The 15,472-nt window shown below is 45.4% G+C and overlaps 1 protein-coding gene across 1 annotated transcript in view; it reads left to right on the top strand.

Annotated features, from left to right (window-relative positions):
* The first annotated feature begins 9,024 nt into the window (after positions 1-9,024).
* The window catches only part of ECE2 (endothelin converting enzyme 2), a 275,238-nt gene continuing 268,790 nt past the window's right edge, over positions 9,025-15,472 (top strand). Inside the window, exon 1 of the mRNA XM_069212964.1 lies at positions 9,025-9,452. Within this exon, the coding sequence (XP_069069065.1) occupies positions 9,378-9,452 (75 nt within the window). The 5' untranslated portion in view covers positions 9,025-9,377. The remainder of the gene's footprint in view (positions 9,453-15,472) is intronic.

Genomic DNA, 15,472 nt, shown 5'->3' with positions numbered 1-15,472 from the left:
GGGAAATCTAAGGAAGAGTTTATACAAAACACACACCCACAAAAGAGTAAGATAATTGCAATTATCAAAATACAGTTCTGAAGTCCTGTCGGTATCAAAACAGTCTCAAGTGTACTCCAGTCCAGCCTTGAAGTAAGTCAAGCACCATACACAGACTACCAGTTGTACTAACACACATGTCCAAACAATGAAGGCAGGGAATGAAACTAACACCTTATATATCGAGACAGTGAGAGAGAGAGTGGGAGAAAGAGAGGTAAAAAAATATATCTAATTATTGTTAATTTTTTTTAATGTAAGAATCTTAATTTAAAAAATGAATTAAGCTTTCACTCATTCTAAAATGTTAGAAAAAAGTATGAAAAATTAAAATAATACTTTATAATCTAGTTTACCAAATATTTAATACAAAAAAAGTGTTAGCGAGGGGGAGCGATTTGTTTAAAATTAGTATTAATATATATATTTTTTTACATTATTAATAAATAGATCAGAATGTTATTCCTCATTCCAGAACAAATAACTTTTAATAGCAGGACACTGCTGCAGAGATACTTGCCAGAAATGTTAATTCAGCCACCCTTTATCTCTAGACCTAAATCAGGCTATCTCATGATCGGGCCCTTCCAGTACTTGAGGACAATGGGCACTCATGAGACCTGTGCGTGCCAATGTGTGAGTCAGCTCTTCCTGTTCCAAAACTCAGATGTGTGTTAGTTAACCCTGTCCATAAAGGGCTGGCCAACATTTATCTATATATCCTAAATGTATTATTTTGTGCGTATCCATAAGTCATAATGTGGTGCATAACTGGAGGCATTCTGATAGCAAGCATATTTTTATTTTCACGTTTATCCCATTTTGAATTGGATTCCAGATCTCTGAAGTCACCTGAGGGTAAATGAGTAATATCTCACTTGGCTGTCTCCAGCGATCCCTTATCAGTCTTTAGGTACACACTGCTGGGCCTCAGAGATTTCTCGTAGACCCACAAGCAATCATCAGATGCACTCATATGGTACTCAAATCCTATATTGGCCCTCAGTCACCTTCAACTGGTTCCTAGATCCACTCAGCCAGAACTTTCACCCACAATGCCAATACTCATGGTCTATCAAACTAAAGTTATTTCCGTTAGGCACATGACTCTCCGTGAGTAGACTTAATGTAAAAGTGTGCAGAGTGTAGGCTCAGATAAGGCCTGGCACATTAAATAATGAAGTAAACGCATTGCATTGACTGGCAGGTAAAGGAAACAGTTACAATGATACAACTGTGTAAGGCAGAAGGTGTTAGTGTCTTCTGGAGTCAAGATAGGACCCCAAACATTTTGATAGCCTTTAGGCTCTATGAACAAGGATTTAAATAACACTAAGGCCCTCATTATGAGTTTGGCGGGTGGAAAAGCCCTCCTGCCAAACTCTTGCGGTGAGGTCACTGCCAGTGCGGTGACCTTCCTGCGGCCCCTATTACAAGTTTCAGTTGAGTCAGTATGAGGAAACAGAGTTTCCGCCCTCTGGCCCAGCGGGAAACAGCCCACAACACTGATTCCGGCTTGTAATAGAGCTGGCGGGAATATTGCGGTGCGTAGGGTGCAACTGCACCCGTCGTGCTTTTCACTGTCTGCTAAGAAAGTGAAAAGCATGACAGGGCTGACCATGGGTGCCCCTGCACCCTGTCTCCGTCAGCTTTTACATGGCTGTGCAACCACCATGTGAAAGCTTACGGAGAGGGGGATGCTAAGAAAGTGAAAAGCATGACTGGGCTGACCAAGGGGGCCCCTGCACTGCCCATGCCAAGTGCATGGGCAGTGCAGGGGCACTCATGGGGCCCCCTGCACCCTGTCTCCGTCAGCTTTTACATGGCTGTGCAACCGCCATGTGAAAGCTGACGGAGAGGGGGATAGCATGCAGCGCTGCCCTGGCGGATTAGTTCCGCCAGTAGCGCCAGTCCCTCCAGTGGACAGAAATTGGTGGTGCTGGTGGTCCGATCGTGGCCGAACTGCAGCGGTCATAATGTGGCGGTGTGACCACCACCAAATCGGTCGGACCACTGCTTTTGCGGCGGTCAGACCACCACCGCGTGCCTGGCAGTCCTAGGACCGCCAGACTCGTAATGAGGGCCTAAGTGCCTGGTTTAGAGTTGACGGACAGGTTATTGCACCATAATGGTGATGGATATCCCATCCACCGAAATCTAAATCCCATAGGCTATAACCGATTTAGATTTCGGCAGATGCGATATCTGTTACTCTTGTGTTGGAGTAACCGGTCTGCCAAGTTCTAAATCAAGCCCTAATTTCTAAGGCCAAGAATAACTTATTGGTCAATGTCATAACTTTAAGAGATTTGTCGGTTTCGCTACAGCCGTTGAAAAAATGGTCACATGCAATGGGATAAAGGTGCTAAGAAAAAAATACAATGAAGCAAGGTTTGCTGTGATGTGTCGAGCCTCTTGTTTCAATATTCTCTAGATGCAAATTGGACAATCCAGCTGCTGAGTTCGCAGTTCAAAAATGTTAAAAAATGCTGTCAACCATAACTCAGTGCAATAAACATCAAGAAGGAGGCACTCGAAAAGCCTTTCAGTCTTCATTTTGTGTAGTTCAACTTGAAATGCCAACTTTGAAATTGCAGTGTGGGCCACAACTTTGGGTGTCCACATGTGTCGCTCTACACAAAATCAAGTAAGTACTTATGTGAGTATCTTCAGAAATCTATTTTCTTATTCAAACTTGCCCTCTGATGGGCGGGAATTATTGGCACTAACGAAGGTATTGACACCCTGAAGAAGTAATGGAGCGAAATGTGTTAGCTGTGGCTGCATTGCCTTTTAAAGAAATGAACTGAATAAAGAAGATGTCAAGTATTAAGCTACAAGTGTTGTCATGTGACAGTTTGATATGACATTTATATATATAGTAGTTGAGTGCCTCCTGATTGATTTTCATTGTACTTTCTCCTTTGGCAACAGCATCTTTGGCACCAGTTGTCCTCATGTTGTGCACCTACTCAATATGTTGGGGTGGATCCAGATGTGCAGTATTTTTGCCCTAGCTGCTATGAAAATAACTCAAATGCCAAAGAAAAAGGGTCTCTTCTAAGCAAAGCAAAAGGAGGCGCAAGGGTGCGAAGAGCCAAGTGGCCTAATTTATGCTGTGGTGGCTGAAACCTTCAGCTTCCAATGTGATGGGGCAAATACCCCTACCAACAAGGTGAAATAAGGTGTGCCACATTTAAGCATTGCTGCCTTTGTGAGAGTATTGCTGCATCAGCAGCATTGATGTACCCCTCAGATACCTACTGCTGGTATGGTGATGGCCACCATTCGGGGGAAGCATTGTGACAACAATTCCACCATGCCTGGATGCCCCAGTGGAATAACTGTCCCAAAATGAGGATGCTGGAAGCATATTCCCAAACTAGGGATACATTTCAAGGACTGACATTTCATGTGTTGCTGACATATGAGGGACATTTTAATTTCTCTCAACACAAGAATGAAATGAATATCTAAGAATACCAGGGCACACCAAAGGTAGTCCGAAAATCAAGTCCAAAGTGGAAAGAGAAGTCCAAATCCAAACACAATGTGGATGTTGAAGAGATTTTATTCTTTGTGGAACAGATATATTCTGAGAACAGCCGACATGTGTTTCATCACAAGGACTTTTTCAAGGCTGTAGATCAAGAATCATGGACACACAAAAAAATACAGTCAAAATGTGGTGTTGAGAGTTAGAAAAGCTAACACACTCAAGCCAAGGTTTAGAAGAGAGAAAAAGTAGGAAAAATAGAAGAAAGAATAAATGAGCGAAAGAAGAGGTGGAAAGAAATAATAAGAGAGGGAAAGAATAGGCAAAGAAAACAGAAAAGAAAAAAAGGATAATTGAGTAGTAATATTCTAATTAGGGTGCCCCCCAGAGGAGCGACCCTTGCCTAATGGATCGCTCCCCATCTTTAAAAAAAAAAAAAAAAGATCTCTGGTGCCTAGTAGTAATTAAAATAGGCCAATCTGCCCCCTAGGGCAGCAGAAATGGCCTAAAATAAATTTCCCCCCCAGGGAAGCGACCCCTGCGTAAGGGGCCACTCCCCTGCGTGAAATTGGTGTTAAAAAAAATACCTGGAGTCCTGTGGTTTCTGCCCCTTTGGGGCAGATTGGCCTAATAAAAATAGGTCAATCTGCCCCTAACGGGGGTAAAAATGGCCTAAAATAAATATGCCCCCCAGGGGAGCGACCCTTGCCTAAGGGACAGTTCCCCTCCTGTAAAAAAAAAAAATAGATCCTTGGTGCCTAGAGGTTTCTGCCCCCCTTGGGGGCGTATGGGCCCCATTAACATAGGTCGATCTTCCCCCAAGGGGGGCAGAAATGGCCATAAAATAAATTGGCCCCCTTGGGATGCAACCCTTGCCCAAGGGGCCGCTCCCCTTGTTTGTTTACATAATGTAAACAAACTCCCTAGATGTGATTGTGCTGCAGCAATGCTCAGAGAGACATGAAAAGGAAAGGAAAAGCCTTTCCTTTCCTTTACATGCCTCCCTGACCCCATACTGAGCAGAAACTAATCAGTTTCTCAACAACTCAACAAGAGTTTCTCCTCAGATCGAGCTGGAAGCATGGAGGCGACCTCTGATGAGGTCAGCGCGTGATTGCATGCTGCATTCATCAGACGTCACTGAGGGGCTATGGGGGGTCGGTGGTAGGGGAAGCAATTCCCCTTCCATCCCTGCCATGGGAAGGGGGGTGAAAGACCCACGGGGAGCGCTAGCTCTTCCCCGGTGGGCCGGGTGCAGGACAAGCTGGTTACTTCCTCTGCACACGAGCGCCGCGGCCAAGGACATAACCAGCCCATCCGCAGCACCCAAGGGGTTAACGTACATACATATACAAAATGGTGTTTCTTTCCTGTTTACCTCAAGGGATGTGAGTAAAATGTAGGGAGACATACCAACAAGATATACAACGCAAAATGCACAAAGCCTAAAAACTGATGAAACCAGATTTGTGAAAAATAACAAAACTGCTAAATGGGTAATGTCAGAAAACCCGCTGAACGGTCAGTAGAAAACCCTGCAATGCACTAAATTGCCAGGCATTCACATTTAGAGGCTGCCTCTTAAGTGCACAGCAAAGTGGCCCAGAATTCCCTCTCACGACCCCAAAGCTATCCAGGCTGACATCCAATATGACATTCCACTCACCAGTAACCCAGCATCAGAAAGCAACCTGCCTTGTAATCGAGCCTGAAAGCTGGCACCAAGATAAGTACCTTTGCAGACAGCACCCTCTTTCTGAACCCTCCCAACCACCCCCACCCTTTACTTGTCTAGAATACAACATCGTTTCCACTTCAAACTTTAGGACTCTTCTACTAATGTTGGATGAAAGGTATAGCATTAGAAGGTTTTATACTAGAGATGTGAAATACCTAGTGCATCTGGCACCTGGAAGGTAACAACAAATGCATGGCCCCCTGATCCACCAACCTTGGCAAAGAAAAGAGACAAACATAACAAGGAATGAACTTAAAGTGAAACCACAGAAGTGATAGAAAACAGGTGAACATCCAAACTTTATCTCCCTTTTTTTACACAGGGTGTTATGACTGATGCAAAGTAGTTATATTCAGCTTTGCCCTACCCTAAATGTAAAAGGGGATATCTTAGCATCGTTGAAATGGATGACAAAAGAACTGAGACTGAGTTGACAGGTTTCAGTTTTTCTAGAAACTTTTAAGTATGGAAACCACAAGAACAAAAAGTAGAATGAGCCAAGGAAGCAGGAAGAGAATTATTACATGCAAATTCTTTAATGGTAGCCACTGGGGTCATGAGAAATTCACGTAATTTGATTTTGCTTAATTTCTGCAAAATTAGGTGTAATTATGAGAAATGCAAATCCATCATTTAGCATTATAATTTAGGGTGAAATGTGTCCTTGTCCCACTTTTTGAAGTGAGTAAACAGTTAGCACTCAAAAATAGTGCAAAAAAAGAAAAGCAACTCAAAAAACAGCTGCTTGCGTTCTGCCGTTTACAATCATTTTTTACTTCAAATGGTGGATTCGCAATAGATTTTTACCACAGATGGCACATAATTACATGATGTGACCTAATGGTATAATTTCTGGAATTTTGCGTAGTAATCGTAAAACGAAATTATCAAAAATGCAGGAATTAAGTTGCCATATTTACATTTTATCCCACGTCTAGCAAGCTGTCACATAGCCAGTCCACTGATTTTGATGATTCCCGGTGTAATATTGATGATAATGTTCCAAGTCTTGTTCAAGCGCTCACCTTGCCTATCCATCTGAGGATGATGACTAAATGATTTAAAATTATTCCAACTCAATCTCTGAAAGAGAGTACTCCAAAACCTATAAATCTATTGCATGTAATAATGGCAGCACATCATGCAAAGTTCTTTTAAAAATGCCATTGTCAATTGGGAAGTTGGAATCTTCAGAAGGTGCACAAAGTGAGCATAGTTGGTGAATTACTCAATAACAAATAAGATATAACATGTATCCAGTGATGGAATATCTGTGATACAGTCCATATAAATCTTTGTAGAGGGAGGCTTGAGGGTCCTGATAATCCAAATGTTTTTTGTTGGAATATCCTAATTTGGGCACATTTTCCACAGCCCTCTGCATATTATTTTACATCAGATCTCATTGTGTGCCACTAAAAATATTTAGAAGCTGAGCAAAAGTCTTTATGTCTCCAAAGTGTCCAGCACACAGGGCATCGTGACACCAGAACAACATCTGCCCCTGTAACTGATTAGCTGGCACAGACACAGAGTGCCCTGTGTTGTTGGAGTACATTGCTATGCTAACTTTGGTTTTGTGTTATGCATTCATGAGTGAACTACCTAATATTTCTGTTGTCTCTGTGAGCATTGTTATTTGTGTGTAGTGTACAGTACTCTTGTGGGAGAACCCTTTGTCAGGTACAACATATGGGTCTGAGGTTGTATTGTGAGTGTGAAGGTGCCGGAGGCCTGTTCATGTTGCTTGTGAATGACGGTTGTCTGAGTGCACTGTATTTTTGGGGTGAATAATGTTCTTTACTGTGTTGCTGATGCTGTGTGTAGTGCATGGGATGGAGTGTTTGAGCCTGTGATTGGACTAGTGTTTTCTGATGGCTCTGTGAATGATAGTGGTGTCAGCAGTGGCTCACACTCTGCAGGAGCACTGCTTCGCCAGCTGTATTGCTTTAGTGCTGTGTTGTGCGAGTGAACATGTGAGGGGTTGTCTAATGCTTGTGTGAACTGTGGTTCTGTGAGGAGCAGGAATGATTTTGCAAAGCAAGGCTCTGCCGACTATATGACTTTGTAATTGTAATTGTATTTATATAGTTCTTACTACCACTGACGAGGTGTCAAAGGACTTTTTGGCTACTCTGGAATCAAAAAAGAATTAGAGGTGGACTAGTATAGAGAAATATGAGTTAATTTGAGTGGTGGACATGTGAGTCTTTTAATTGGATTGAGATAGGCTAATGGAGGGACAGATGAGGGAAAATTCTAGAACAGTGGTTTTCAAACTTTTTAATGCTACCCCCCCCTAGTGGAAACAAAATAACCATCAGGCCCCTTCAGAATTTTTCACAACTAGTCTATTAAGTGGGCAATGTTTAAATGTGTCTAGCATATTTAAACATTGGATTTAAGTTCTGTTACATTTTTATAAATGCAATAAACATTATTCTGCTTAAAACAAAGCACTGTTACCTGCATAATGCATCTTTTGTCCAGAGCCTGGTGCACCCCTGGGATCACTTGAGGCCCCCCTTGGGAAGCCCACCCCCCAGTTTGAAGACCACTGGTCTAGAAAGTGTTACGTGGGAGATCATAGCAGTAAGATGAGGTTTGGGGTGAGTAAAATTAGAGGTGGAGGAGGGAAAAGTCTCTAGGAGTGTATAAGGGCTCTCATAGTAGTAAAATGAGGTTTGTGACGGCACAAATGGGGGATACATGAGGGGAAAATGTAGAAAGGGTTGTGTGGGGATCATAGTAGTAAAATGAAGATTGAATGAGCCAAGGAGGGAAGAACCTAGAAAGGGTTGTTTTGGAGATCATAGTGGTGGATCGAGGTTTGGGATGAGTCAGAGTGGAGGGAGAAGATATATCGAGAGAGCTATGGGGTGAGACGGTAGTGCAGTGTAGAGAGACAGAGTTTTTTTCTTCTACACTAGGAGTAAATAAATGTATAGATACTTTAATACAGTGGTTCCCAACCCTTGGTCCGGGGACCCCTGGGGGCCGTGAAGCCTTCTCAGGGGGTCCGCAAAGCTTAGAAAATAAAAAAATAGTAACAAATATTGACTAATTAGGTCCCCAGCTTCCAGTAATGACTCAGACGGGGATCCCCGGATTCCAATGATTATTCAGTGGTGGTCCCTGGGTTCCATTAATGTTAAAGTAGGGGTCCACAGAAATCAAAAGGTTGGGAACCACTGCTTTAATACATAGAGAGGGTGTGCATGTATAAGGAAGATAATATCTCGAGATTTAAAGTGCATATTTAGAATTATAGACCGTGCCTTCCCGCTCTTCACTTCCTCCAACTCTGTCTCTTCTCTCTCCACGCTTCTGTTCTCAATATCACCCCCTCTCTCTTCTCTATCCTTTCTAGACTCTTTTTTCATCCCTCCTGTTGCCACTTTTTTTCGCCTTCTACTTCATTCTGTCTTCTCTTTCTCTTTTTTTCCTGTCTCTCCCTCTTCACTCTCTATCCGGTTTTTCTTTCACAAGAAAAGAGGCTGAGATTCTCTGTTTAGCCCTTGTCTCTCCTCGCCTGGTTTCTCCCTCTCACCTCTCCCAGCCTTTATGTCTCACCTCCTCTAGCCGGACCTGACCTGTCACCCCATCCCTTCACCCTCCACCCCCCTGCGTCTGTATGTCCTGCTCGGCCTTCTCTTTTCCCTCTCGCACCTGATTTGTGTGTCTTCACCCCTGTCCCTCCTCCCCTCTCCGACACATCCTCCCCCTCCCCACCCCTTTCTCCCCCGCCTGCACTTGTTCTACGGTCGGAACATCCAACGATGCCTGCATCCTGCCCTCGCTGATGGATACAATGGGTTTTTTGTCATAGTAACCAGAGGCTTCAACGGAGGGAGCCCCCGTTCGCTGCTCTCAGGGTCTCCTCTTCTGTCTCACTCCATCCGGCTCGTCCCCAGCATCCTCCCTGGGTCTCTCTGGCTCTCCCCATCCATCGGCCAGCCCGGGGGAGGCAGCGGCTCCCTCCGCTCAGAGGCTGAGGAGAAGCCCCCCCGCTGGCTGCGGTGCCCCTCCGGAGCGCCATCGGGGGCCATGGGAAGCGGTGGCACCGTGGCCGGGCTCGGCTAGGAGGGGGCGGGCGAGTGGGCCATGACAGCGACGGCCATCCGAGCCTCCTTCTGCAGCTCCAGGATGAACGTGGCCCTCCAGGACCTCAGTAACAACGTGAGTACCGGGGGGCCTGCGAGGGGGCTTGGGGCTGGGGGGGGCGTCGTCCAGCCCTGGTGGTGGGGGAGAAGGGGACCTGAGGGGTTATTGGAGAGGTGAGTCCCTGGCTAGCTTCGGACAGGCTTCTAACAGGAATGTCCCCCGGAAAGATGTATTTGGGTGGTTCACGGGTGACCCCCAGTCACGAGGGGTAGAAGTCGGTGGGTGCCTAGAGGGGAGTTCAGCCCATTTATCTGGAGCAGTAGTTCCCAACCTTTTGACCTCTGTGGACACCCACTTTATAATTACTGGAACCCGGGGACCCCCACAGAATCATTACTGGAATGCGGTGACCCCCCTCTACGAGTCATTACTGAAAGCTGGGGACCTAATCTGTTAGTTATTTAATTTACTAAACTGTGGGGGTCCCCTTGAGGAGGCTTCACTGACCCCCAGGGGTTCCCATACCACAGGATGGGAACCACTGATCTAGAGAGAGTTTAGGGTGCTGGACGGGTGAAACCAAGGGAGTTTAAGGGGTACTCAAATGGTGATACCTTGGGGAAGACAGGGTGCTGGAGAGGTGTCACCCCCTCATGTGCACGCAGGGACATAGCTTGTTAAGTAAGATTGGGGGGATATGGGATTCAGGTTTCCCAACAATCAGGCTGGCACATAGTGTTACAATACGTTATGGGGCAAACAGGGCGCATGACGGGGGCTTAAAAGGCAGTGAAAAGGGAGAGGAACGCGATGGATCTAAGTGAGAGAATCACAATATCTTGTAAAATAACCAACATAGGAATTCCAAAACTGAATGAGTGTGTGTGTTCTTGTCAGTGTATGCAGACAAAAATTCCAGGTGAAATCCGGCACCTCAACATACCCAGCTGAAAGCACATGTACCCAACTATTCATCAGAAAACAAGTATATTAGGTGGGTGTAACACCCCAGCCCCCCCACCTTGAGGCTAACACCACCCAGATGCCTTGGAGCCGGAGAGGCGAGCCCTGGGAGGTGTGAACTGTGCCTGATGGTGACTGCGAGGCCAAGGGGTTGACACGGATGAGCCCTCTAGGAGGGCGGGGGCCTGAATTGCCGCCCTTGCCCTGCAGGGGTCAGTGTGATGGATGTGAGAGACACATGGGCTCCTTGGCCCAGGAGTGAAGCCCAGCAGTGCCTGGTGCTGAAAGGGGGTGGGGGGCACAGTGGAGGGAATGGTGAGAAAAGTCTCTTTGGAGTTCAGGTGGCTCCCGTAGAGGGCAGGGTGCTGACTGGGGGAGTCCCTTGGAGAATAGCTTTTTGGGGGGGGGAGGGGGGGGTCGAGTCCCTCGGGAGGGCAGGGCGCTGGTTTGTTGCCCCGGTGTACACAGGGCTCGTGACTCGTGGTGATGATTAGGTGAGCCCCAAGTAGAGAGGTGGCTGCTGGATAGGGGACCCCTTGAGAAAGATTGGGGGCCCTTAAAGAAAGAGGTGGAGTGAGGATTAATTTATAAATTTTTGTTTTACATCACTGACAGTTGTAAAGATTAGTTCTGGCAGTTTTGGGAGGACTGGGGTCTGTGGGAGGAAGGATACCCCCCCCTCTCCTCTGGGGAACTGCAGTGGAAGAGGAGTGAAATTACTATAGTTGTGTGACGCTGATGCGCGTCTAATTAGGCGGGAGCGGGTGACACCTTGAGGACGGGTTGTGTACTGCAGCCGGGCGGCGGGGCCCGGCCGGAGGGGAGGAGGCGGACGCCGGAGAGACCCCGAGGACGAGTTGTGGGGAGCAGCCGGGTGGGGTGCAGGCTCCTCCCCGCCACACAGGCCGCTGCCTTTGTACAGTCCTTCTCGCAGCCTCGCCGTGCTCTGAATTTGAAACTGTGTCATTGAAAGTCTGCGCCCGCTGATGAATATACGAAGACTCGCCATCACCTACACCCTCTCCCCGTCACATACCCTCTGCGAGCTTTAAGGTGCAGCTTTCCGCGATGAGTCTCAGCCTCGACTTTTCATCTTTTCTCCTGTGTGGGACAGGTGGGCTGCATTTAGTTCTCTTTTTTCGTCATCCCTCTTTTTCTCTCATTCCTCCCTACTTATTCTTTCCCCCTGTCTTCCTGTTTAATACTTCCTTTCCTGACGTTCCTGTTTTTCCTCTCGTCACATTAAATCTCTCTCTGCTGTCCTCATTCCGTCTATGTCTCTCGCCTCTTCCTCTCGCCTCTCCACTCTATTCTCACACGTTTCTCTTGCTCCCTCCCTCACTGGCGTCTCTGGAGGGGGGCAGATGTGGCCCATACCCCAGCTCTGCCTGTCCTGGCCCCTCCTTGGGACCTAGCACCACAACTGTTCAACGTGTAGGGAGGCAGCACAGAAAATATTCACAGAGACAGCACTTAGACACATACATTGATTTATCAAACTACCTTCCACTGCAAAGCAGCGTTGTTTACTTAAAATGTTTAAATATGAGCTAGTGTGTATATCTATCTGTATATATATAGGTAGATACATAAACACATAAAGACAGCCAGATACACAGTCAACATAAAATGTAAACATTTTATCGAAATATATACAGTCGCTGTGTACAGTTCAACTTTGTAGAGGTCCCAGTCAGTTTTAGGTAGCGTGCCTCCATCCACATAAAATTCGCTTCTACAGACACCACGTCTCTTCCTCAAGTTTATCTTGCCACAGACATCTCTCTCCTCTCTTCACCATTTTGTAATAACCACACAACCCATGCAGTACACATCTCCCACGCCCCAAACGTCTCCAGTCTGTTCTAGCTCTTGCAGTGGCTCACTCTTTTCCCATCACATCCTGTTACTCTTACCAATTTCTCCCTATTTCACCCTTCATTCTCAGTCTCTGTGAAGCGTAAAGTCAGCTTACTGTGAGCAGATAGGGGACTGGGGCATTCTGAAGGGGGAGTGTGGCAGAAATTTACATTAACTTAAAGTTATGTGTGTACTTTTTTTTCTTCACCTAGAAAACAGTCCCTCCCCACATCTGAACTGGAGACAACTACACTCCCAGGCCAAACCTAAAATTACTACTGTGAAAAATCCACCCTAATAATGACATTTACTTAGGAATAGGGGGATATGTTGTCGATTTTGTTTTTTTCTGAACAAAGATCCAACTTTTTGTGCATCTGAAATGGAAACTTGTTACTCAATAAGTGTTGTGTAACTTGGGGCCAGATTTAAGAAAAGTGGCGCTGCACCTTGGCAGTGCCACTTTTCTTGCGCCCCTTAGCGCCCCCCTAATGCCACCATGTGTGCGCTGTATCTAAGATACGGCGCACCATGGCGGTAGTTAGGGAACTACCGTCACATTTTTTTATGCTGGTTCGGAGCTTTGCAGGATTAGCGCTAAAAATGTTGACGCTAATCCTGCAAAGCCCATTGAGGCCCATTATGAATAATGGTGCGCCTCCTTTTAACGCCTGCTCTGAGCAGGCGTTAAGAGTGCTGAAAAAAAGGATGCAAAGAAACTCTTACAGTTCTTTGCACCAATTTTTCAGCCCACTAATGGGGGAACGCCCCCTTTGCACACATTATGCATGGCTAATGCATGATGTTGCACTAAGGGTTACAAAGTGGCGCAACGCATGCATTGCACCACTTTGTAACTCTGGCAAGGCGTTTTTGGTCATCAAACGCCACATTAGCGTAAAAAAATGACGCTAATGTGTTGTTAGATGGCGCAAGGGGCTCTTAAATCTGCCCCTGGTTTCTTTTCTTAGCCATTCATGTGCCTCTGTGATGGCAAAATCTTTAAGAATGATATTTGTTAAAAGATATGCAGCACAGGGTAAAGTGACCATGAAGAAAAAAGATCGCTTTTTTACGTCTTCCATCTCTATTAATCAACAAACAATAGACATTTGAGAATTTTCGTTTGTTTGAAGATGTTCTCTTGGGGTTTAAGCCCTATTATGATATCATTCACCAGATTGTTGTTTAAAGAGTCTGTAAGAAATGGAATTATTATTTTGAGTTACTACCCACCTCAAAGATTGTCACAAACTTTGTCATGGTGAACGCTAAAAGACACTAAAAGGTGGCAGGACCCCCCTCCCCACCCCGACCCCCAACAGCACATCAACCATACACACACGACACGCACGCAGGCACCACCAACACACATACACGCACACACACCGACATACATGCAAACATCCATACACACAGTCAGACACATTCAAATATACACGCACACATCCATACAGACATACACACACTCATTCCCATACACACAACACCCCCGCAAGCATACACGCACTCACACACCCCCTCTACATACACACACGCATACCTCCACGCACGCACACAACACACAACACCCCCCTTGACCCCCCTCCCCTCACGGACGATCGACTTACCTGACTTACTGCCACTGCACCCTACTCCTCTATACTCTGCAACACTCTACACCAATGAACTCTACACCAGTCCACTCTACTCTATGCTCCCCAGTGTATGCCACTACGCAACTCCACACTACAATGCCACTCCAATACATAACACTCTCTGCCACCCTACTCCACAATACTCGACTGCACTCTTTGCCATTCCACTCTCCAACACTTAACGTCATTCTCCTCTACTCCATTAACTTTTAGCAATCCTGAACAGCAGCCACGCTTGTGTATAACATGGCTAAAGCTCAATGGCAAAGCCATTAGCTCTTGCATAGGTAAGGCCTATTGGCTTTGCCAATGCTTCTTTTTACCCTAGCCGTTAGCTGGTAATAACTAGTACTGGTATTTAGAGTGAGGTGTTCCTGAAATTACCATTGATATTACTACAGCCAGAAGGTGCAAATGTCAAAACCTAGATGATCAGAGAGTTTTTAATTTCATAAAATAGTGTCTGAAGGCCTCTTGTGAGGAGTGGTCAAGGAAAAAAGTCTTTCAACTATCTGAATGACTTGGACTGAAATTTTCTGCAAGAAAAGTTGACTCTGTAGGAGAGAAGTATCTTTTACTTCATGTCCTGCTGGTTTTTCCTTTACAATTGTAGCCTGGCTGTAACAGTGCAAAACATGCACAGCAAACTGTCAAACTCTTTTGACAAGTAAAAATCTTCCCTTTAAATGTTAATAGCTCCCCCCTCTATGTAGCCCTTGTAGCCCACAAGGCAGAGTACATGGTATTTCAAAGTAGAACATACAGAAATGTATATTTAATATGTCCTTACACTGACTAGCACTCAAAAGCTGTGTTCACTGAGTAAGGCTGGCTGACCAATAGAGAAATACTTGGAAGCAATCTTAAATACTTATCTTGTTTCTTGGAATGGGACCAGCAAGACAAATAATTTAACCACTATTTTAATAGTTTTTAAAATCTAATTCAATGGTGAAGTTGGATTTTTAATAAATATTAAGGAAAGATAACTTTTAGGATGTTACTCTTTACCTGCCTAAACTGTCAGAAGACTAAGGGCCTGATTACGACCTTGGCAGATGGGATACTCCATCACAAACGTGACAGATATCCTGTCCACGGTATTACCAGTTCCATTGTATCCTATGGAACTTGTAAAACAGCGGGCGGGATATCCGTCACGTCTGTGACGGAGTATCCCATCCTCCAAGGACGTACTCAGGCCGTAAGTAGCATAAACTTCTGCCAGCTCTCAGCTTATACTTAGTCTTGAATAGGAGTGAAAAAGGTATGGAAATACATCTAATTAGTATACATTCGGCTGACCTGAGTGGGCCAAGATGACTCCACTGAACTTCACAGAATATTTAGGCTGGTGGCTCTAGGAATCTTTTTTTTACATCAAAGTGTCAAGTTCTGCTTGAAAGGTCTGTTGAGCCACATGTGACAACTAGGGGCCATATGTACGAAAGCTTTTTGTCATAGACACAGAATGGGTAAAATCCTTTGGTACACTTGAAATTGAGAAAACAGGAATCCAAGACAATTCTTGTGGATCCCCTCTCTGGTTGTTGAAGGACCCTGCTTTTGTCCTTTCATATTTATGTCTTGGATTTTTTTGCGTGCACAATGCCTGCATCAAACTGGATGTTAGTG

This window comes from Pleurodeles waltl, chromosome 11 (assembly GCF_031143425.1).
Source record: "Pleurodeles waltl isolate 20211129_DDA chromosome 11, aPleWal1.hap1.20221129, whole genome shotgun sequence".
NCBI lineage: Eukaryota > Metazoa > Chordata > Amphibia > Caudata > Salamandridae > Pleurodeles > Pleurodeles waltl.
Note: the sequence above shows the minus strand (reverse complement) of the source record. Positions and strands in the feature narration are given on the sequence as shown.